The 20,850-nt window shown below is 37.6% G+C and overlaps 4 protein-coding genes and 1 non-coding gene across 8 annotated transcripts; 1 reads left to right on the plus strand and 4 right to left on the minus strand.

The window, feature by feature from the left end:
- Positions 1–1,046: 1,046 nt before the first annotated feature.
- LOC106309630 lies at positions 1,047–3,378 on the minus strand. Its single transcript, XM_013746702.1, has 11 exons — positions 3,240–3,378; positions 3,069–3,160; positions 2,865–2,973; positions 2,682–2,780; positions 2,512–2,577; positions 2,320–2,436; positions 2,077–2,151; positions 1,807–1,909; positions 1,653–1,700; positions 1,460–1,581; positions 1,047–1,279 (listed from the first exon to the last, which is right to left on the minus strand). The coding sequence occupies exons 1-11, from the start codon at positions 3,303–3,305 to the stop codon at positions 1,187–1,189; spliced, it is 990 nt and encodes a 329-aa protein (XP_013602156.1). The 5' UTR covers positions 3,306–3,378; the 3' UTR covers positions 1,047–1,186.
- Positions 3,379–4,312: 934 nt separating this feature from the next.
- Positions 4,313–11,527, minus strand: LOC106312055 (kinesin-related protein 11). Of its 3 annotated transcripts, none has more exons than XM_013749431.1 (25): positions 10,911–11,527; positions 10,709–10,806; positions 10,519–10,608; positions 10,372–10,424; positions 10,043–10,108; positions 9,885–9,938; positions 9,601–9,660; positions 9,317–9,395; positions 9,156–9,223; positions 8,992–9,048; positions 8,807–8,911; positions 8,386–8,490; positions 8,061–8,168; positions 7,823–7,954; positions 7,551–7,733; positions 7,275–7,430; positions 6,919–7,056; positions 6,640–6,759; positions 6,486–6,536; positions 6,338–6,385; positions 6,081–6,221; positions 5,219–5,938; positions 4,860–5,001; positions 4,641–4,759; positions 4,313–4,537 (listed from the first exon to the last, which is right to left on the minus strand). In XM_013749431.1, exons 1-24 carry the CDS (start codon positions 11,261–11,263, stop codon positions 4,674–4,676), a joined length of 3,213 nt encoding a protein of 1,070 aa, XP_013604885.1. In that variant the 5' UTR covers positions 11,264–11,527; the 3' UTR covers positions 4,313–4,537; positions 4,641–4,673. The 3 variants fall into 3 exon arrangements, with proteins under 3 accessions (XP_013604885.1, XP_013604883.1, XP_013604884.1); XM_013749429.1 differs by having other exon boundaries at positions 7,275–7,433; XM_013749430.1 differs by having other exon boundaries at positions 4,664–4,759; positions 7,275–7,433; positions 10,911–11,263.
- Positions 11,528–13,246: 1,719 nt separating this feature from the next.
- On the plus strand, positions 13,247–15,960 carry LOC106307430 (gluconokinase). 2 transcript variants are annotated; one of them, XM_013744387.1, is made up of 9 exons: positions 13,247–13,427; positions 13,517–13,737; positions 13,947–14,086; positions 14,200–14,452; positions 14,566–14,698; positions 14,780–14,868; positions 14,990–15,267; positions 15,359–15,428; positions 15,577–15,960. In XM_013744387.1, exons 1-9 carry the CDS (start codon positions 13,283–13,285, stop codon positions 15,781–15,783), a joined length of 1,536 nt encoding a protein of 511 aa, XP_013599841.1. In that variant the 5' UTR covers positions 13,247–13,282; the 3' UTR covers positions 15,784–15,960. The 2 variants fall into 2 exon arrangements, with proteins under 2 accessions (XP_013599841.1, XP_013599842.1); XM_013744388.1 differs by having other exon boundaries at positions 13,309–13,427; positions 13,943–14,086.
- A 126-nt stretch (positions 15,961–16,086) lies between these two features.
- TRNAP-CGG lies at positions 16,087–16,158 on the minus strand. The gene has a single exon. It is a non-coding gene; the product is annotated as a tRNA-Pro (tRNA).
- A 130-nt stretch (positions 16,159–16,288) lies between these two features.
- Positions 16,289–19,482, minus strand: LOC106307317 (MATE efflux family protein 4, chloroplastic). The gene is given in 15 exon segments (XM_013744240.1): positions 16,289–16,545; positions 16,634–16,696; positions 16,796–16,867; positions 16,937–17,014; positions 17,092–17,220; positions 17,305–17,415; positions 17,511–17,579; positions 17,661–17,798; positions 17,863–18,001; positions 18,082–18,137; positions 18,216–18,271; positions 18,353–18,461; positions 18,545–18,639; positions 18,867–19,266; positions 19,268–19,482. Coding segments are annotated over 15 exon segments (1,653 nt in total). The 5' UTR covers positions 19,307–19,482; the 3' UTR covers positions 16,289–16,446.
- Positions 19,483–20,850: the final 1,368 nt, after the last annotated feature.

A 20,850-nucleotide genomic window follows, 5' to 3' on the forward strand; every position in this document is an offset into this window, starting at 1 on the left:
TATTTGAGAGAAGATGAAATGTTTTGGATGAGAAAATGGAGTGAAAATGAGTTGTATTTATAGATGAAAATTACTGTTCATGACCGTTGGAGAAAGAGAAATTTTTGGAAAAATTTCTTTGTGACCGTTGGAGTTAAATCGAGTGCACCAAAAATCAGTATGAAAATATTGTATTAAACAGTCATTTAAATCTATAAAATTTCATAAAAATTAATAGAAGTAAAAAAATATGGCAATGAAATATTTATGTTATGACAACAAATCATGCGACGGCTCAGCCGATCAATGCAGAGTAATAAATAAATTATACGGCGGCTCGGCCGACCAATTAATAATAAACAGAATATAAGGCGGCTCGCCCGACCAATAAATAATAAACACAATATAAGACAGATAAGGCGGCTCGGCCGACCATTAAATTACTAATAAATAATATAGGCAGTATTCCGACTATTATAACATGATATAAATAATAGTAGAGGCGGTATACCGACCATTATAGCAGGGTATAAATGATACAAATAAATTTTACCAATTTGGAGAACGTTCGTGCTGATAACGTGTTATAAAAAGAACTGGAATTTTATTGTATCGCGGGAATTTGAATAAGAGCAAAATTTATACCGTAGAATTTTTAACACTGATAGAAAGAGTTTATTATAGAAAGAAGAGAAAGAGTTTATTATAGAAAGAAGAGAAAATTGAGGGATGCGTTACAATGAACGAAAACGTTCGTATATATAAAAAGAAATTCACTGTGCAAATAGTGCAGCGGGCCTTTTATATTTTCAAACAAGGCTGCTGCTTTCATAACATATTATAGTTTATTTATATATTTAATTTTTTCGCATTATCATATCGTTTTTTTTGGTTTAAAAAAAAACGAATGAGACTTTTCTGACAAGAAAAACACTGTTGTGACCAAAATCAAACTCTTAAAAATGTTTAAATTAAGAAAATAGCGCGTAATCAAACCCAAACTAATTCATAGATATTCGGTTGAGTCATTACGTGCTCGAAATAATCATTTCACGCTTTTGATCGCCTCTATGAAAATAATACTATTGAGTTTAGTACTTCTATTTACGTAATGCGTCTAGTTTGAATCTTCAAAAACAGAGTCAACATAACAAAAGAAAATCATTTATGAGTTATGAATTGGTATTTATATAAATTTGGAACTGATTTAACCCTGAAGTAATTTCATAATATCATTTGCTCTGGACTCGATCCCTTTGAGATACTCGATCAAGATTCGTTGCTGGTATGAACCTCCTTCCTAGTACCATCAACATTAAACTGGTTAAGTGTGGTAGTTTTGAAAAACCAGATCAAACAAGGCGGTTATCATCTGGTTTAAACCCAAATCAAACACGGTTAGACTCCCCCCCCTTCACATTTTTGTTTTTTTATTTGGTTGTAGGTGGACATTACATAAAACAAAGTTTATGTTACTTACAGTTCGGATCAGCGTGCGCTCAACTCGTTTCTTGATAACGGCAGATAGCTCGTCAGGTGTTACGTCTCCTTTCCCGAGTGTTAACCCTTCTAAGAACAGTTTGTTCCATTGTTCCTCAGGCGCTGAAAGACATAAACCAAATGTGAACTTCTTTGCGTCTGACTACATTGAAAATAGGGTTTGCAGAAGAGACCTTTGATCAAAGTTTCCAGAAAATGCTCCGCCCTTACAACTTCGTTCCCTGTGACAACAACCGGGAGATGCAAACGTGATGAGATCCTGTTTGTGGATAATGGAAGCTTAGAGTGAGCGAGTGAACTTTTTTGAAAATGAGCAATGTATGTAACCTTTCTTTGCGTAACTACGCTTGGAGAGGATGGTAGAAGCATAGAGTTGAAGAACTTTCTGCAGCATAGCCGCAAGCCCTGGTTTGTCTTTATCTTCTTTTGCCTGGAAACAACCAAAAATAATACATTGAAACACTATAAAGGAAAGACAACTTTTCTTTAGAACACGGACTCCATTTTAAAAAAGAAGTCACTTGTCTATGACAGCTATTTGCAACACTACCTTACACGTGAAACAAATCAAAACAAAACAAAGAACATAGTACTTACCTGCCTTAGTTGAGCACTAACTTCTGAAAGAAACCCTTCGTCTAATTGTCCTTCTTTTTCCCGTTGTATTACTTCCTGTTCATACATTGATATCATCAGTACCCTGAGTCGCTATTATCATATCAAGAGATTCAAAAGTAGATAACCCCTCTTCTTCGAGACAGATGGTTGTATTACAATATACAAAACTATAGATGTAGTCTTTGTCAAAGGAAAAGTGAAGAAGGACAAGTATGTGTACACCTTTTCCATTTGATTGATGGCTTGAGGATCTCTTGGAGGCCATGAAATTTCTTCCACTCCTTCCACAACGGGTCTTAATATCCCCTTCAGAACATCAGTAGCCGACTCAATCTTCTCCTACATGGATACAATAACCTCTCAGTCAATATGGTCATCAAAACAAAACTGGATATGTAAGAGATGGAAAAAAACCCGAGTCTTATTCACAACGCAGTCAACTATGGTCATCACAGTTGCAGCTAACTCCTCATAGTCCTTCTGCAAGAGAGACATTACCACACACACACACAAAAAAAAAGAGAGCTTGAAAAAAAATCTGCTTGATCATTGAAATAATAATAAAGAACAATAGAAACGCTTGCCTTGTCATCATCTGATTTGCAAGTATCCGACCTGGTAGCCAGTCTAATCCAAAAAACTTCATCAAAGGCAAGAATGTTTTCAACGACAAGCTTCTCAAGCTGTTCCAAAGGAAAAGTGGCACCAAACAACATAAGAAGATAAACATTTCAATTGAGTTCAATGACATAAACTTCCAGACTAACTTCTCTGGGGTTTGCATCTTTAAGAGCATCTATCATCCGATCGAGTTCAACGGTCTTCTTAAACGCTCCTTCTTCAGCTCCTCCCTTGACTGCACATATCAAATGTCCCCTGTTTTAAAAGATTCAATCATTACCTCGATATCTAAACTGCATTACACAGCTTGGGAATAAACAATCGAAAATCAAAAAAACTATTAGAATCACCTTCGTTTCAAATCAACTCCAGAAGGCAGAGAATTATTCCACAGACTCGAGGATACTAAAACCCTAGAATTCAATCTCCAACGCGAACCACTCTGCTTGAAACAAATAAAAAAACGTACGAATAAAGTCGAATTTCTCTAATATTCGCTGAAATGATAATAAAGAGGTCACCTGCGAGCGTTGATGATAATGAGAATCGCAAGAGGATAAGCATTGAACAGAGTATATTGCCGCCATTGAAGTGAAGTGAAAGCTCTCTCAGCTGGTATTCTCACGACCGTTCAAACTCTCGGTTACTAAATCCTCCTACTCGGGCAGAGGACATAACACGTATTTGCATTATTTTGGGCTCACGTGGTCTCTTTTTCATTACTCGGCCCAAACATTTACTCTTCAAGTCCATTAAGGCTATACTTTTTTGATCTAAGGTATACTTAAAAGGGGAGGTACATAAATCCTCTTTCCAAATATTTAAACATGGTCTAAAACATAGCTTCATAATATGTAAAATGATAAAATATATAATAATATGTAAAACTGGAATATTTAAACAAGGTCTAAAACATAGCTTCATAATATGTAAAACAAGGTCTATAGGAGGTGTTATTGGTTTATATATTTTGATTGATTTAGAAATCCATCTAGTATTTATAAATCCAAGTAAAATATGCAAATCCGGAGGTTTTCCCTGGGATTTGAGTCTTTGTATTTTTAACTAAAAAATTCAAACAAATCTATTCAAATCCATTATAAAATCAAATATATTAGTAAATCCTTACGATTGAATAACACTTGATTTGATACAGAATTTATGAATCATTAAACCAATAACACATGATTTTAATACAGATTTGAAAATCATAGAACCAATAACACTAGATTTAGTTCGGATTTTCAAATCCATTAAAATACAACAACCAAATAACCCCTAGTAGAATGCCTATTTTTTCGTCACAAATTAATAGTTACAGTATCATCTTATGTAAAAAAAGTTGTATCTGTGATTTTGTTTACAACTTCTAATCTTGGTTTGACTGGAAGAAATTTTAAAGGAAAAAAATATGACAAAAAGGACAAAGATCATTTTCATTAGATTTTCACACATCTTACTATAACTTTTTAATGGTAACAATTTTACTTTAACTTTTCACATGTATGCATTCTTTTGACCTCCCTCTTTACTTGAGACATCACGCAGTAGAGAAGAAATGTACAGATTAATTCAATTTTTTTAAGACTCGTCCTTGTAAAAAGAGTTTTCTGTTAAAGAAACAAATCTATACATATACTTACTCTTTTGTCTTAGCATTAGCAGACGTGTAATATGTTATGTTTCCTCTTTTCGTCCCATTTTTTATAGAACGATATACCAAAGACTGAAAGACACAAAATAAAAACCGAAAAGCATTCAAGCCTGGAAAATATTAGCAAACAAACAGGCTTCGACCCTTATGTAGTTCTCTTTACACCTGCAAAATCACATGGAATCGCATGTCAAAAGCGACTTAATCTTGTTGAACTAAAATTTTTTGGATGTTATTGAATTGTGAGGGTGGAACATAACTAAATTACCTTGTTCAAGAGAGAGGATAGACATGTCAGGGGTCAAGAGGGAAAGGCGAACAGGCGATCAGAGATATTTGTGCGGCAGATTGGGCACTCGGAGCAGGCAAGTGAACAACATTTACAAACTGTGTCAAAAGATAAGGCAGATATTGTAATTCTTTAGTGTACTAATAATTGTTGATGAAGATAGGATCCCCAGAAAAGTAGTGAGGGAATGAGACTTACGGCAGAAATGACGGCAAGGGAGGAGAATTGTGGCTGTTGGCGACTCAAAACAAACTTTACAGACATGTGAGTTTGCGTCTGCGTTGGCAGCTGCTGCCGCCTGTGATTTCATCTCTTTCTCTTTCATCTCTTGCATTCTTGCCTGTTACGTAAAAAATACCTTCAAATACAATTCCAAATAAACACTCATAGGAATATATATTTTTGGGTACTTTTGGAGGTATTTTTCTAACCCAATCCAAAGCTTAGTATGGAGCGGGTAAGGGGTGTATATATATATGCCTACCGCAGACTGTGTAGTAGGCTTATAGACAACTAAAAATACTGAAAGAAAATATAAGGCAAATTTGCAAAGGTACCTTAAGACGAGCAACGAGGGGTTCCTCCTTTGGTGTCTCTTCAGCCTTGGCAACTATTACTTCTTCAGGTGCAATCAACACTTGTCTCTCTTTCAAAATGCCATTGTTTTGACTCTCGTTCTCTAAATCTGTAGCTGCGTCTTCCATTGTAGACTCAATGATGGGAGGTCCGTGACTCTTTGGCCCGGACAAAACCCCACCACTTGCTTTCTTCAACTTGGCAACAAGTACCCACATGTTGGCTAAATCGTTTTCCAAAGCCTCCTCTCTTCTCTTTGCTTCTTCCGCCTTTTTCCTGTACTCTTCTTCCAAGCATTGTTTCTCAGCTAACGTGGCATCTAGGACTGCTTCTTGCTGTTTCCTCGCCTGCAACTCCATTTTTAGATCTTCTTGATTGAGATTCCACGAGTCTGTTATCCTTGCCTTTCTCCCTGGCCTTGTCCCGTTGCGATTTGCCACACTGTTCATGGAGTTATTGTTACGCGTCTGAGCTGCTGCCGCTAAGTCTCTTGCAGCTACTAATTCTTTTTCCAGCTTTGCGTTTTGAAGCGAGAGCTTTGTTACTTCATCAGCTAGATTTTTCAGCTCAATTGCAGCTGCAGAGGCCAATTCCTTAGCGTACGAAGCTTCTTCAGCTAGTTTTTGATTTTGCACTCGTAATCCACTCGTCTCCTCCACAGTCTGCACATGCTCTAACTTCAACTTTTCATTCTCTATCTCCTGAAGTATAAAAACATAAACCGATATAAACCAGAGTTGAGAAAACATATTATCTTTTGTGTTTTTTCACCATCTCCTAGCTACCGGTGCAGACATTTATCAGGCATAATTGACAAGAGGGTCTGAGATTTAGATAAATTACCTGAGTTTGTACTTTCTTTTTAAGCTCGTCTACATACTCTTCACTGACAGCATTACCAGAACAAGACGGTGAGGGCTTCTGACTCGATTGCCTTTGCTCTAGAAGGCGCACCTTCTCGTGTAATTCATTGTTCTCAGTGCACTGCAGTTGTTAGAGCAGGAGTGAATAAACAATTATGACTGAGATTAAAGCCAGAAAAAATGCTATGACGCATGTAAAATAAAAAGAGAAGGAAGTGGCAGTGACTTAGGAGTGACCTTTTTCTCTAGTTGTTCTTGGAGGATGCGATTATCTGCTGATATGATCTGATCCATAGGTATAACACAATAAAAAATACATTGATAAGCAATCTTCATTTTCGCTATAAAACAAGACGTTTCATTCAAGAGAAGACGCATATTGTACCTCCAGCTCAAAGTTCTTCTCATTGCATTGTGTCATCAATCTCATAACTTTCTGGAAACAACAAATAATCAAGATACCTTCAGCTGATCCACATTGTGCCCACAGCTTAACAGGATAAATGATAACGTATGATCGGATGTGGAGATTAGATTACCTGTTGCATCTCAACCAATGATGCATTAGCAATTGAAGCTTCACCACCCTCAGTTATTCGCTGTTCCAAAGACCTCATTTGTGTTTGTTTTTCTTGAATTTCTCTTTCTAGACTCTGGATCTGCATGCAGATATTTGTTAAGTTTAATAGTCGCACATTGCGGAACCTCTATTAAAGTTTAAGGAAGGGCACATGCTTTTTTTCTAGTGGGGTCAGAATTAGGAAAAGCATAATCCTACTGCTATATTGAATTCTAGAAATATAAAGAAGAATCTTCACTTGGGGCTTTGAGTTTTCTGGATCATTTACGGACTTATCCACCAAACGCTTTAGGGTGCTTTTGCTGAAAGCTATCTCACCAGCAAGCATCTTAACCTGTTCGACAAGAAGGTCCATTTCATCCGGAGTCATGCCACCCTACATAGCCACAACTATTAGATGTCATTTCCTGGCAAGTGCACAGTGAGAAAATCACACTCATAAATTAAAAAAAATAATGGTTGCATGCGACCCTGAATCATGAAACACCCTTGCCCATAAGCTATAACTTATTAGTTTTGAGAAGAAGAATAAATGAAACTTCTAGTAAATGAAATCTGATGTAAAAATATACACGACAAGTATCCGAAACTCACTTGCGATAATTCTGCACCAAAACCAACCGGAGAATTTTCATCCTTCAACTTGCTGGAAGACCGCCGGTTCTTAAGGCCTGAAGAAGCATCTGATACAAGAGACAGAGTCGAAGATGGAGACGCCAGATTATCACCATCCAAGAGCAGAGATTCCAACTTCTGAAGAGAAAAAAGAATGAATCATTCAAGTATAGAACATCTTGTTCATTGAGGTACCAACATGCAACTAGTAGGTAAAGGAACATAGTGGTAATCTAATTTGAATGGACAACTTACATCATCTTTACCAGCTGAAATGCTGCGCTGGTGACTGGGTACATCACCTATATATCCGGGAATGGAACTCTTGGTAGAGACGAGTATGAGCTTTGTAAGCTTTTGGATTCTACTCATTAGAGCTGCTTTAGCTTCTTCTTCTTCCTCCAATCTGGATTGCATTTTCACTTGACCTTCTTGTAGCTGTTTAGTAAATAGGCAGTTCTATTCATTCACCAAAATGAATAAAGTTAAATAGTCATGTAATATTAAGGTCTGGGGGAGGTCAGAACCTGCTGCCTTAGGCTCAATAACTCCTCGTGGCTGACACCAACAAGCACACCCCTTCTTAATTGTTCAAGTTCTACTTTAAGGGTCGAGATTTCTTTCTGATATTTCTTAATCAATGACTTCTCATCTATAATCTGTTTCAAGAAGAAAGAAAACAAACAAAACAAGAACATTTAAGCCGGGGTTTAGGAGATACTCTACAGAGAAGGCAAGTACATAACCAAACGAATAAGAAATCACCTTATTGCGTGAGGCATTAATTTCTATTCTCTTTGCCCTGCTGGCAAACTTCAGTGTATTATGAGTTTCCTCAGTACTGCTTGACGCAGGAGTAACTGTACATATGAGCTATAAAAATTTAAGGAAATAAAACCGAATTAGCTTCTGCTCATTGCCATTTTGAATTAACATCAGCGTGCATGCACATCTTACAGGAGCTAGCCAATATAAACAAACTAACGTTGTCTTAACTATGTTGTTGGAGACATCACAGTTAAACAATACGAAAATCAATCGTGGACCGTGGTGAAATGGGAAATATTCACCAGATACAGAAGAGTCGTACCGATACATGCCCATGCCCGCTCAATGAAGATTGCAGGAGTCGAGTTAGCTTAGAGTCCCGAAATGGGACGTGAGTTGTTTTGCCTTCGGTTAGTTTTCCAATTACCTGCATGTTGAAACCATACGAGATAGCTATAATCATAACATCGTTAAAATTCATCTAAATGGATAGGTAATTAAAGATACTCTTTGACATATATAGACACAAAAATGAGAAGAGACTTCTATTGATCATCAGAATACAGTAGCATTACTACATCATGCACTGAAGAGTACATTTAACAAGGATTATGTTCCATAGGACTGGAAGTCTCTTGCTAAGCCTCTAGTGCCACCAAATCGGATTGGGAGCAAACCATTATTGGAAAGAAATAAAACATCCGATAGATTAAAAAAGCTCAAGCAGAAAGAGAGACACCTACAGTTCCAAGAGTCAGAAGACTCTTGTTGATGAATGAACCCTCTTTCCTCCTTAGTCCAGTTGTCTCAGTCTTGGAACTCTCAGACCCAGCTAAGTCGATCAAATTCTAAGCAAGAAAGAGACACTGTGAGAAAACTGTCTAAAAGACGAGCGAATTTATGCAATGACAGAAGAAAGAATCCTTACTAGCTGAGAAAAAATAACTCCATCATATTGATCTCCATGAGCACTACTTTCAATCATCTGCAAACAAACAATAGTTGAACCTTAAATTGCATAGCAATGACAATTGTAAAAGAACATTAGAAATAGGAATAAAACATGGGATGTTCGCTAGATCGAAGATGTACCAGTGTAAATATTGTGTGACTTCTGCTGCTCAGCAAATTGAAATTATTTGAGCCAACATGACGATGTTCTGCCGTTGAAGATCAAAACACTAATAAGGAAAGGCAAAAAAAGAGTATATAATATAGCGAAAACATGATTTGGAAGTAATTCTTCTAATTACCTTCCCCAGCTTCAATGAAAGATAGCGCATGACCTGGAGATAAAACAACTTCTTCCTTGATACCCTCAACGTAAGTGCCCTATAAACAATATCCACTCTAGATCAAACCAAGGTAATACATCAAAGTAACAGGATGGATGCAAAATGAACAACTCATCATATGTTTTCATCGTTCTAGTCCTTGCCAGAAAGATAATATGAAATCAGACAAACAAGTAAATGCTCTTGTTTGATATACAGTTGTATTTGCATGTGTGTGTATGAGAGAGAGGGCAAGGTTAAACCTGGGAATCCTCTCTTATGCGTAAATTTTGCCCTGTTGGATCCAGTAAATCATTTATCACCTGATAAAAGGACAAGTTAGATAACTTGCCGATGTATGGAACATATAAGAATGTTCGCCAAAAACCAAAGACATGAGTTATCGGACAAGTTACTTAAACAAGACGAGATATTCTTCTAATTGAGGAAAATATGAAACTATATCTGAAGCTAAAATTCAGAACAAGAGGGTCTATTGACCGTGCCAGTAAATGATATTATATGATAGATGGATATTTTCACTTACCTCGTTGTATATTTCAAGGTATGAAACACGGAGCAAGAACTCTCGTCCGGTAGTCTGAAATTAAAAATGATGTAAGAAACTAGCATATCTGTCATTGCACGAAAAAATGTAAATCGGTAGTGGACCATATAGGTTATAACTAGAAAAAGATCACTTACTTCCTGGATGATACTGAACACGTCTTTTATTGCTAATGGTATGATTCCAGGAAAGTCTTGATCACCCTGAGCATATTGCAAAATGAAAGCGAATTGTCATCATGTATGAACAACAATTACAACATGTATCTGAACTTCTCGTTGTTTGAAATCCAAGATACACATGATCATCAGATGACTTAAAATAACTTTGGTCAATCTTAAATCAAAATATATTTTATACTTCCTATGGCAATCAAACATTTTTGAGCAACTATAATCTAGGTCACCCGATCTTTGTATGATATCTTTTGCAACATATAGGAAACAAACCACACTGAGAAACTTACATGCATTGTATGTGTCTTTCCACTGCTTGTAACACCGTAAGCGAAAACGGTACCTGCCAAGTAGCCAACACAGTCTCAGAAACTTCCCTGCAATCAATGTTACTAGCACAAGTCCACTTTAATTGATAACGCAGCCATACACCTTACCATTAACACCTTCCATAGCTGCTTTGACAACAGGTTTAGCAGCTACGTCATAGACCTCTACAGTTGTTGCTTGTGGTCCAAAAACTTTATCTGTCATCAACATTTTCGCAAGAAACGCTCACATAAGCCCTAATCAATGAACAGTAAATGACTAGATTGAATTATATCTGCAATAAATTCATAAGAGTACCGAAGGCATAAGCTGTGAGGGGATTGTACTCATTCCTGACCATCTTCTCGGCGTCAGGATACCAAGCGATTTCATCTCCTCTTTGATACTCCCTCTCACTGCAATCAAACAAACAAACAATGGCGGAAAAATTGACCGAGTTTCATTTCGTAAAAATTGAATCAAATTAGATCTGCAATTGGGGGGCCCAGATCTAGCGTACCTCATCGGGCGAAACCGAACGGTGACGGAGATGCTATGGCGATCAGAGGTAGTAGTCGACATAGGCTCGCTAATCACCCCATCCGATGCGTAAGGGACGGGCGACGGAGGTTTATAGTTTCCGGAGCCGCCGACGAGACCGGGATCGGAGACGGTACGACTAGTCGCCATAGATCGGGATCCGCTTACGGCGGCGGAATTGTAGACTGTAGAAGCGGATGTGGAAGAGGAGCGAGGTAAGAGACGGTTGTTCATGTGAGAGGAACAAGTCGATGAAGCGGAAGAGTAAGGGCTCGGAGGTCTTCGGTGAGAGAAAGGAGAACGGCTCCTCGTTCTAGATGACGATGAAGCCATACGCTAATTAACTCGTTGAAGTCGGATTCCGAATCGGTTGAAAATTGTGGAAGAAGAAAGAATCAATCAAAAACTTCCAAATTTGAAGATGCAGGGAATGTGTCAGTGGAAGCTCACATGGCTGGGGTCAGAAAAAAGCATTATGCTCCCTTCATCTTCTCTCTCTCTTCTCTTCTCTCTACTTTTCCATTGTTGAGCTATGTGATTGTGAGAAAGAGATAGTGAGACCACAAGAGAGAGAGAGAGAGTGATCGTTTGAAGATGTTTTTTTTTACGGGTTTTGAATTTCTGATTAACAAAAGTTTTATTAACTGCGTGCTGACGTGGCTATCGCTCAAAGACCATTTTGGAGGTTTGAAAATTGAACGTGGTCGAGTTATTAAAAATAACCGCGAACCGGGTACAATAGGTTTTCGAATAAGACTTAAGGAGCCAAACGAGCGGGAAGAAAGATGAGTCAGTAAAAATAATATTTTGTCGTTTTTACCCTTTGATTCATTAAAACATTTTGTTCCGGTTCAACCTAACCGATCAGAATTGAAATTGACAGTAAATTTTTAAAAAAAAATTGGCATTCTATTAAGAGTTGCATAAATGCATATCTCATGTCAAATAGATTCAGTACTGAAATTTAATAATATGACTAAATGAAACGAAACATTGTCCTCAAATACGTATTAAATCCTCACACAAAAGACAAATACCGTATTATGTACTTTAAAATAAATAAACATTTAAAAAATCCAACAGTATGGAGTTATTACAAGCACGTAATATTTCTTTCTGTTTATGCTTATGTTACACATTAAAATGAGTAAGTGGGTCCAGTATAGCTAATATAATAGAGAGAGTGTTTGCTTCTCGAAGCTAAATTAAGTAACAGATGAGTAGTTGTCAGCCCTCCCACTTTTTAAGCTCTACCGCACATCTGCCTCCCTCACGTGTCATGTGGTGTTGTTATTTTTTAATTATAGATTTTGAATTTCGTATTTATGTAGGAACATTATTATTACCCCCATTACTCAATGATAGGAATACAATTCTAAATCAAGACGAAGATTTCAAAAGAGCATTCGCATGTAAATTTCGATATTGGAAAAAGATGGTTCACGGAGAGGGGTGGGGGTTGTCATCATTATGACCTCTGGGCCGCAACTAAATCGGGCCTGTGTGGACCCATTTACTGAAAATGGGAAACCAAAACCACACGCATTAATAGAACCGTTCGATCTATGTGAAGAAAACTAATGACTGCTAGGGTCGGAGAGAACGTGCAGCCCAACCGCTTTTTGTTCGAAATTAATCCAAAAAAACACATCAAGGCTATATTATAGTAAAATTACTTACCAGAGAAAAAAAAAATCATGGTTTGAAATAGGCATGGACAAAAAAATCAGAACCGGACCAAAACCTTCAAATACCCGAACGGTTCCTATATTTTTATATCTGAAATAACTGAACCGAACCAGAACCAAATCGAAAACCGAACGGGTACCCGAATATATAAAAATATTAATTATATATACATATAATATAATCAAATATATATTTTTAATTTAAAAATCTGTTAAAAGTATCCGAAAATATTTGAGGATAACTAAAAATTATTATAAAGTATCCGACCTACCTGAAAGTATCCGGATAGTTTTATCTGAAATATCCAAAGTAATCCGAAATTCTTATTTAAATCATCTTAATTATTTGATATTTTACCCTCAATAACCGATATGTTATCCGAATTACTCAAACTATCTGAATTATCCGAACCCGAACCAGAACCAAATGAGAACCGAATATTTTCCCGATAGTTTTTGGTTTCTAGATTTACTATTCGAACCGAACCGAATCTGAAACTATCCGAACCGAACCAAAAATAGGTCAAGTAGTAAATGGATTCTCTGGTCCCTTATCCGAACTACCCAAAACCTGAAATTCCCGAACCGAACCAATACCCCAAGCCTGGTTAGACTTTGAAATCAAGCAAAGAGCAATCCAACGGTCACGAACTCCCCCTTATCTATGGAGAAGAAAGCAATCAGCCTCAGACACACACACAAAGGAGGAAACGAGAGCCACACAGAGAGAGAGAGAGAGAGAGAGATGCTGATGCTTCGTCAATTTCAGATCTCTTCGTTTGCGCTCTTCCAATCTCCGAAACAACGAGGTACATTGTGCGTCCACTTGATTACTTTCTCGATTTGATTTTGGGAGGAATCTGTCAGAGATGATAATCATGATAATGTTGAATCTCAGAGTGTTGTAGCTCAAGGAGTGTCACTCTAACGAGAACTAGGTTATACAGGAATCGATCTGGTTTGAGAGTTATGGGTGATAGTGTCGATAGGAGTGGTGGCAATGGATTAGAAAAACTGTATCTAGGTATGGATTTTGGAACTTCGGGTGCTCGTTTTACAGTCATTGATGAACAAGGAGTGATTAGAGCTGAAGGCAAAAGAGAGTATCCTCCTTTCATGGTAAAACAAAACAAACTATTTGCTTCTTTTGAGATCTTTAAGAACTGCTCTTACCAAATTCTAAAATGTTCCGGTTAATCGTTCCTTTGCTCTGTATTTAACCTTTGATTTGAGGACTTAAGAATCCATCTACACATCATTAGCCATCTATGCTACTTTAAGAACAAGATATTTATGGGGCTGAGATGGTTTGTTTGTCATCTAGATAGAGGGAAGAAGGTATGGATTGGGTTAGCTCATGGAAAGCAACTCTCTTTTCCTTGCTTGAGGACATTCCAATTACTCTTCGCTCCCTCGTCTCTTCCATTTCCCTTGATGGAACTTCTGCGACTACTCTCATCTTAAACAGGCATGTACCCCCTTTTTCTCTAGTTTATGGTATCCTTTGTTATGTTCATCATTATCACCACAGCAATTATGAAGTCATTGAGGTGTTGTTTAAATTTCCTTTATGTCTAACAGTGAGAGTGGAGAAGTTCTGTGTCAGCCTTTTCTCTACAACCAGAGCTGCCCCGATGCTCTGCCCGAGGTTAAGTCAATAGCGCCAGAGAACCACACTGTTTGCTCTGGCTCCTCCACCTTGTGCAAGCTCGTCTCTTGGTGGAATCTTAAGCTTCCCAACAGAGAATCAGCCATATTGCTGCATCAGGCTGATTGGTTGTTGTGGTTACTTCATGGCAGACTTGGAGTGTCAGATTACAATAATGCCTTGAAGGTAATCATTATCTGCAGCCAGCAGAAGATTTCGATTAGTTCACACTAAATATCAAAACTCTAACAAGAGAATGTCATTCATTTTTTTTTTTTCTGTTTTGGATTTGAGGGCAGGTGGGCTATGATCCTGAGAGTGAATCATACCCATCATGGTTAATAAGTCAGCCTTATTCTCAGCTATTACCTGTGGTGCAATCCCCTGGAACGTCAATAGGCAATCTGAAAGATAGCATTAGAAGGCAATTCGGTAAAAACAAAGATCTTTGCATCTAAGAAACAATCAATGAAACGCAACATAGAGTTTCAGTTTTCCTTTCGGCTTGAACAGGATTTCCTGATGATTGCATTGTCTGCACCGGTACTACTGATAGCATAGCTGCGTTTCTTGCAGCACGGGCGACTGAACCTGGGAAAGCAGTAAGAACTCTGCAATGCTTTCTGAATGTTATTTATTGCTAGGCTACACACTTAACCATTCAAAGTGAATAACTCGGTGCCACATTTTGATGTTTGCCTTTTTTATAATTGCTTCCCAAAGGTAACTTCATTGGGCTCGACCTTAGCCATCAAACTTCTGAGCACCAAAAGGGTGGATGATGCGAGGTATGGAGTCTACAGCCATCGCCTGGATGACAAATGGTTAGTAGGAGGAGCCTCCAACACTGGTGGAGCTATTCTCAGACAGCTCTTCAGTGACGAACAGTTAGAGAGACTGAGCAGAGAAATCAATCCTACGGTTGCATCTACTCTAGATTACTATCCTTTGAAAAGCAGCGGCGAAAGATTTCCCATAGCTGACCCTAACTTGGCTCCCAGGTTTTGTCAGTCTTTCTCATGTTCGCACAGGTCGCTCTGTATATTTAATCTGCGTCGATTCACACTTAAGGTGCATTGTTAAATGTTGCAGATTACTTCCGCGCCCAAGTAGTGATGTTGAATACTTGCATGGTATCTTGGAATCAATCGCACGTATTGAGGTACAAATCGTTTCCCACTTGACTAACGATTCTAGTTTTCTTCACGAGTTATCACTCAGAACAAAATGGTTACAGTGCATTCATTTTAGTCTTCCAGCACTCAAAAGTTTCAGTTATTCAAGTAGCTTGGGTTTATGATGCATTACAGGGGAAAGGCTACAAGTTGTTGAAAGAGATGGGAGCAACGGGGGCGGAGGAAGTGTTGACAGCAGGAGGTGGAGCCAAGAACGACAAGTGGATAAAGATAAGGGAGCGAGTGCTTGGTTTGCCTGTGAGCAAAGCCGTCCACACGGAAGCTTCCTATGGAGCTTCTCTTCTTGCGTTGAAGGGCGCAAAACAGAAGATGGGTTTGTGAGAGACAGAACTCATGAGCTTCAAGACTAGAGGATATGTTTCTGCTCTTGTGTGAGAACAGATTTTTTTCCTTTTTTTTTTTGAACGACTTGTGTGAGAACAGATTACTTGTGAATAAAAACACATTTTCAAGAGGATATGTTTCTGCTATCGCGCAATATTAATGGTAGCGACTGTATATGTTGTATGTTACTGAACTTACTGCCGCTGTTTATTGTTATCGCGCAATATTAATGGTAGTTGCGCGACTGTATATGTTGTATGTTGTATGCGCGCCATTTAAAACGTTACAAAAACAAAATTAGGGGTGTTCCGAGAATCGAACTCGGGACCTCTCGCACCCGAAGCGAGAATCATACCACTAGACCAAACACCCTTTTGTTTTAATTTCATCAAAACATAGTATTAGAAAGAACAACAGGCATGGCTCCAGCCAACTAATAACTAGTTGAGAACAGATTTGGATAGTATATACTTTTATATACAGGGGAGCCTAAAAGATTGAATGCATGGCCACTTTGTATGACAGATTTTTCCTTTTTCTTTGGTTCATCAAGAATACAATATCAAATAGAGTTTCATTTGATCAACAACATAATTAGTGAAGCTGTTTTCTATTCCCTTTATACTTTTTCTTGTGAGGTTACATGGTGGACTTTCTAAGCTAAGCAGCTTTCACTTTCTCTGCATATCTGCTTGTATCTTCCGAGTAAAGCACACCGTCCCGCGATAGAAGACGTATGAGGGCTAGAGAAAACCGAGCCTGCAAACAATTCATCTTAAGATTTAAGAAGAGCAAAAGATGCGTGTGTGTGTTATATGGCTTATACTAAAGGTGTAGCATTTTTTACCCATTGGAATCCCACGAGAGCATACCAGCAACCTCTCAACCCAAATCCTCCATTGCTCAGAAGCTTTTAGTCAAATTGTAAACAGTCAATGCAAAGAGGAGAGAGAGTTACATATAAATTGTAATTCAGGAGAATGAAGCAAAGAGTGAGAGAGTGAGCTACCATAACTACAAGCCCAGCAACGGCAAAGCATCCAGTCATTGTTAAGCTGATATATCTAAGGTCTCGTCCAGCCTTCATTTTACAACAACAGTTTTAGAAAGAATATCAGAAGTACACTGAGACACAAAAGTCCAAGCTTACCAGCAATGTGCCTTCAAGACTGTGAGTACTCGGAGTGGCGAACAAAGCAAGAAAATATGGTATTATGACCGTGTGCATCTGTCACGATAAAAAAAAAAGTGTTTCAAGATGCCATGTACACATATGAGACAAATTGTAAAAAAAAGAAGTAATACCTGGAACGTGACAGCCTTGTCATGTGTAAAGATGCTAGGGAACAGCCATGGAATTGCTGTGCCAATGGTTCCCACTACTATTCCTAGTGTAGCGCCGATGATAACCAGTGACTTCAGAAGCATTCTAGCCTACATAAAACAGTAGGCAACTGTAAAAAAAAAAGATGTATCAATGGTTTCAGCTGAGGCAATTTTCACCAATAACGGACTTACTTTAGGCAAATTGCGATTGACTCCAAATAACAACTCAGGCATAAAGGACTGTGCAGTTTGAGAGAGAGGCTCTCCCCAGACCGTACACATGGTATATGTCTGAAGCATAACCTAGAGAGAGAGATCAAAAGAAGTTTAACTTACTCAAATAAAAAAGACATGGTTAGTGGTGAAAAATATACAACAAAAAAAGGGACATATATCACCTGATGAGCAGCTATGACGCTTGTACCCATTGATGTAGCAAAGTAGACAAGGAGCGTATAGAACAAAACCTAAAGGGAAGAAAATAAAAAAACAGACGTATTCAGATATGATAAGAGACAGATCCTTGTTGCAACTGAGTGTCTGTCTACCTTTGACATCATAGTTATAAACACTGGGGCAGCGAGACCAAAGATCATCAAGAGTTCACTTGGAGAAGGAACAGAGAGTGAGAAAGCGCTGTATCCTTTCTTGTTCAATGCGTCCATCATCATATAAGCTGCAACAACCTAAATACATCTCGAATTAACACCATCATATTTGCTAACTTCGATTGGAATCTTTTCAGCTTACTTGTGAGACCATAGTCGCCCATGCTGCACCTGCTATACCGTATCCAAGAAAGGTGCACAAGACAATGTCACCAACGCCGTTTATTGCACTAGCAACTGCTAATGCCTTTAAAGGTCCCCATGAGTCTTTCATACCAAGACTGAGACATAAATTAAAAAAAAAAAAGAATGTTAGACCATAACAACAGTGAGATACAGTACTATTAATATCCAGAGGGACCTTGCACTTTGAGCAACCCATCCAATGAGAACAGCTGGCCATGCTAAACCACGAATCTGAGGATTGAAAAAAAGTGCAATTTTAAGATTTACAATGACAAAAAAAAAAGGGTGCATAAAGATAAGAGTATGAACCTGAACATAAGTATTAGCAGCCGGGACAATCTCAGCGTTCTTTGCCCCTGTAAAAGCTGAAAGAAGACTAAAACAGTCAACAGTACTGTTGGTTTACTACTAGTAATGTGATAAGCTAAAGTATATCTTTATGGTACCAGTTAGTGCCCAGGAACCAAACAGCCTTGTGAAGACCATCATCATGAGTCCACAAGCCAAGCCTATGAAAAGCAAGATGGATATCTGATGCTGTACTTCATCTTTATCCTGCAATAAGCACTACTATACCATTAGGAAGTTGATGAATCAACATTATCTCATTAGGATTTTCATTGTAATAAAAAACTGACCTGACGAGCGAGAGAGGTGGCAACAAGATTTGAAGTGGCAACGGAGAGGAACATGAAAGTATAACACAAATAATCACAGACGACGGTTGCAGGACCTGTTTCATCCAAATACTGTTAGAACATAGCAAAGGGAAAAGAACGCAATCGCATCAAATGCTTCAGAAGCCTTTAGACATGTCTAATAAAATAGAAAGCAAGAGAAAGCTAAGTTGAAGACAGAAAGGTTAGTGCTTTTCCAGCAGAGATAAACACAAACGGGTCCACTAAGGTAACACATAAGATAAATAAAAGAGAGAGAGAGTGTGTTTTCAGAGAAGCATACCTAAAGCAGCGAGTTCAAGGGAGCTTCCTTGACCAATCACAGCCGTGTCAATGAGACTCATCAAGGGACCACATAGCCAGAGCCCAGCAGCAGGTCCAGTGAACATGACTATCTCTTTCATCTGTCCCCAAATACTCTGATTCGCTATATCATCTACCTTCCCTCCTTCTTCTACTTCTACTTCCACAGAAATTGCATTCTCTACTCCAAGCTCAATCACCTCCTCCTCCGGAATCGACCCGTTTCCATTGACTCCACCAACAACAAGCTCCTGATTCGGACTTGAGCAGTTTCTTCTTATGCACCTTCTCAAATCCAGAGACTTCGAGCTCCTGAAACTCGGGAGTGTAGGCTTCCACGGCGGTAAGGTAATCGAAGATCGGAATGGTAGCTTGGGGTTAGAAGAAATCGAAGAAACTGTAAAAGTTACGGCTTTGCATTGAATCTGCATACTTCCTCTTCAAAATTCAGAAGAAGGAAGGTGTGCAGATTAAAAATAAACAATGGCGGCTTGAAAGGCTTCTTCTCAGGCGACTAACTGATTAAAAACAACAACAACAACGCACCAACTCCCACCTCTTTTTGTAAGCATTCGGTCTAACGTTGGTACAATTAACCGGTTATCGAAATTGGATTCTAACCGATTGTTTGATTTTTGATTTTTAATTTTTAATATTAAAACGAAGCAAATTTTGACGGCTGAAAGGCAAAGAGGACCAAAAATGATATATATAAAAAGGGAAATTTTTGATAAGGCAATGTGTGACGGTAAACCAGTCCAAGTGTTGTTGTCGTGTCGGAGACAGAGGACAAGAAGATCTTAATATGCATGGTCACTAATAGTGGCCCCGACTATAATGATTCCAGAGCTGGGTAACACACAATTTGCTCGCAAATGTTTATTTCGTGTTCGTATTTTTCTTTAACGACGAGAAATATAGACTTATGGGCCTTTTTAGTTAAGTCCATTTAAATGAATTTTGTAAACTTCTGTATATTAGGCCCGAGGGTTAAGAAGTGAACGAGCTCCTTGGGAGTTGACACGGCAGCCTATGGATCGTTGATGTAGACTTCACCATATCTGATGAAAATCTCAAAACTTAACCTCAGCCTTTAAAAGTGCTAATAAAAAAACCATTATTTTTTTTATTTTTATTTTTAATTATTAATAATCGCCCAAACCGGAAATTGGTTAATGAGGTACAACGGTTAAGTCTACAAAAACCATTTTAGATCTCATCACTGCCTCAAAAACTCATCTAAAAATATAAATAACATTATTTTTAGTTAAACTTTTTGTGGACTTTATAGATTTCCATTAAACATGTGGACCGCAGTCTCACTTAAGCTAAGAATTTTTCTATATTAATGGATTATTTTCACTGAAAATTTAGAGAAAAAATTAAAAATATTCCTTCCTCTTTTATTAGGGAAAACATTAAAAAAAATGTGATAATAACAATTCTGAGACGTCTTATAAGATAGAAAAACATATTAATGTATGATTATAGTTCTTGTTTTTTTATGTATGTTTTAAAAGTCTCTGTCTGGGTAATTAGCATTCAACTAAAAACTAGGTGATTTTCCCGCACGGATACAAACATTTACGTAATGATTGAATTAAAACAATTAATAAAAGAATATTCTTTGTTTATAACTTTTAAGTTAATTTTTAATCTCTATTTGAAATATCAGTTTGTTATGTATTATTATGTTTCCATCTTAATTTGATATATGATTTCACATATAGTATTTTGTATAGTTTCAAATATTTATTTTTGTGTTAAATTATATCTATTATTCTAAATTAAAAAAATGATTTTTTAATTATATTAAAATTGGACTTTTATTTTCTTAATTTCATGTAGTTAAGTTCATTTTCTTACATTTGTAAATATATTGGTGTTTTTGTATAAATGGGTATATATTATTTTAGAAAATAGGAAACATAAATATTAAATCAGAATTGCATTAATAAACATAA

The sequence above is a fragment of the Brassica oleracea genome, chromosome C8, assembly GCF_000695525.1.
Source record: "Brassica oleracea var. oleracea cultivar TO1000 chromosome C8, BOL, whole genome shotgun sequence".
NCBI classification, from domain to species: domain Eukaryota; kingdom Viridiplantae; phylum Streptophyta; class Magnoliopsida; order Brassicales; family Brassicaceae; genus Brassica; species Brassica oleracea.

What these genes read in the sequence shown, in the direction of transcription:
- LOC106309630 (XM_013746702.1), bottom strand. Translation starts at nt 3,305, where the DNA reads ATGGCGGCAATATACTCTGTTCAATGCTTATCCTCTTGCGATTCTCAT. An exon ending in GGAGTTGATTTGAAACGAAG is followed by an intron (nt 2,974 to 3,068) that starts GTGATTCTAATA and finishes CTTTTAAAACAG; the next exon opens with GGGACATTTGATATGTGCAG. An exon ending in TCTGGAAACTTTGATCAAAG is followed by an intron (nt 1,582 to 1,652) that starts GTCTCTTCTGCA and finishes TATGTCTTTCAG; the next exon opens with CGCCTGAGGAACAATGGAAC.
- LOC106312055 (XM_013749429.1), bottom strand. Translation starts at nt 11,263, where the DNA reads ATGGCTTCATCGTCATCTAGAACGAGGAGCCGTTCTCCTTTCTCTCAC. An exon ending in GTCTTCTGACTCTTGGAACT is followed by an intron (nt 8,491 to 8,806) that starts GTAGGTGTCTCT and finishes TTCAACATGCAG; the next exon opens with GTAATTGGAAAACTAACCGA. An exon ending in GCGGGCATGGGCATGTATCG is followed by an intron (nt 8,169 to 8,385) that starts GTACGACTCTTC and finishes AAATTTTTATAG; the next exon opens with CTCATATGTACAGTTACTCC.
- LOC106307430 (XM_013744387.1), top strand. Translation starts at nt 13,283, where the DNA reads ATGGAGAAGAAAGCAATCAGCCTCAGACACACACACAAAGGAGGAAAC. An exon ending in ACTACTCTCATCTTAAACAG is followed by an intron (nt 14,087 to 14,199) that starts GCATGTACCCCC and finishes TATGTCTAACAG; the next exon opens with TGAGAGTGGAGAAGTTCTGT. An exon ending in AATCAATCGCACGTATTGAG is followed by an intron (nt 15,429 to 15,576) that starts GTACAAATCGTT and finishes GATGCATTACAG; the next exon opens with GGGAAAGGCTACAAGTTGTT.